This window comes from Chiloscyllium plagiosum, chromosome 31 (assembly GCF_004010195.1).
Source record: "Chiloscyllium plagiosum isolate BGI_BamShark_2017 chromosome 31, ASM401019v2, whole genome shotgun sequence".
Taxonomy (NCBI): Eukaryota; Metazoa; Chordata; class Chondrichthyes; order Orectolobiformes; family Hemiscylliidae; genus Chiloscyllium; species Chiloscyllium plagiosum.
In genome coordinates, this window is record NC_057740.1 from 40,672,491 (window position 1) to 40,674,331 (window position 1,841).

The following is a 1,841-nucleotide window of genomic DNA, read 5'->3' on the forward strand; positions in this document are numbered from 1 at the left end:
ACACACACACACACACACATTCACAGTGTCTCACACACACAGAATGCACAGACTCATACACGCACACTCATACACACACATACACAGACACACACACACACACATAAACACACACTCAGTGACACACACACACACACAAACACACACACAGTGACACACACACACACACGTGGAAGAAAATTGCCAAATGAGAATCGCAGTGATTCCCAACCACAGTGCCCCCTGTTGGAAGTGTGAAGAAGGAAGCTGAGCAGAGGTACATCTCATCTGTTGGCCAATCCTTGCCAACTCATGTCCCATATAGGATTCACTGAGCTGCATGTGACAGCCTGTGGATAAAAGAGGGCTCTGTCCTGTTGCCAACGAAGTGGCCCAGCAGTGGGCTGGCTGTGAAACGCCCTGGAGGCTATCCACTCCATCCAAGGGACCAGCAGGTTGATGTAATCCAAGGCTTATTTCACAGGGCACTCCCCACTCTAGGCAGGATGACCCTGTGCCCATTCCACTCTCCTGCCCCACACCTATCCAGGAGAATCCACCTCTACATGAAGGCACTTATTACTCCCCTGACCTCAGGGCTCCTCCATGCTGACAGAAACCTGGACCCTCCTATCTGCTTCAGCTGTGCCAACCTCTGTGCCAACTGCATTGCAAACCCTGGCACCGTCTTCAGGGTGGGTGATGCACCAAAAAGGAGGATGTTGGTGGTAAATTCACTCACACAGGCCCACTAAATTGGAAGCCACTTTTTGAGTCCCAGCAGAGGAGGAGAGAGGATTGGGAAACATTATATAACGGAGAGACATGTTTTCAATTGTGGTTCAAACACAGCATGAAAACTGAAAAAGGGCCAGGAGCAAATTAAGAGCTTTATTTCAGTGGGACAGGTGTTCATTAGGATTTCAAATTTTCTCTTTTTCCAGATGAACTTCAGTATCACACGGATGAACTTTCCAAGAGTAAATGGGAACTCAGTGAGCTGACCAGCAGACTCCATGAGAAAGAGAGAGACTTCCATGAGTTAGCTGATCGTAATTCAGACCTGGCTTCACAACTGTGAGAACTTGGGCCTTTTAAAATATAATTTTATGTTGAGAATTGCTGGGGCAAGTCAAAAGCCCTGAAATTGCACACAGCAGAATAAAACAGGGATGCAGAAAGAAAATTTGGAACACTATGTGCAATTCTGGTCTCCCTCCTACAGGAAGGATGTTGTGAAACTTGGAAGGGTTCAGAAAAGATTTACAAGGATGTTGCCAGAGTCAGAGCTACAGAGGAACCTCGATTATCCGGCATTTGATTATCCGAATAGCGGATTATCCGGCAAGATCGTAAGGTCCCAATGCACGGCTAAACTATGTTATCTGGAATTCAATTAACCAAAGGAAATTCTCCCTGGCCATGTCCTTTGGATAATCGAGGTGCCTCTGTATAGGGAGAGGCTGAATAGGCTGGGGCTGTTTTCCCTGGAGCATCGGAGGCTGAGGGGTGACTGGACAGAGGTTTATAAAATCATGAGGGGCATGGATAGGGTTAATAGACAAGGTCTTTTCCCTGAGGTGGGGGAGTCCAGAACTAGAGGGCATAGGTTTAGGGTTAGAGGGGAAAAATGGGACCGAAGGGGCAACTGTGTGTATGGAATGAGCTGCCAGAGGAAGTGGTGGAGGCTGGTACACTTACAACATTTAAAAGGCATCTGGATGGGTATATGAATAGGAAGGGTTTGGTGGGATATAGGCCAACTGCTGGCAAACCACACACAACATCAACATCGATTTCACCAGTTTCCTCATCTTCCCCCCCCCCACCTCATCCCAGATCCAACCCTCTAACTCATCACC

At 47.7% G+C, this 1,841-nt stretch overlaps 1 protein-coding gene across 2 annotated transcripts in view; it reads left to right on the forward strand.

The window, feature by feature from the left end:
• Positions 1–1,841, forward strand: part of LOC122565469 (DNA ligase 1-like) — a 55,592-nt gene that overhangs the window by 10,884 nt on the left and 42,867 nt on the right. The window contains exon 4 of one of the 2 annotated variants that reach the window (XM_043721476.1): positions 924–1,056. The exons of the other annotated variant lie outside the window; for it this stretch is intronic. Within the exon in view, the coding sequence (XP_043577411.1) occupies positions 924–1,056 (133 nt within the window). The remainder of the gene's footprint in view (positions 1–923; positions 1,057–1,841) is intronic. 2 annotated transcript variants of the gene reach the window in all.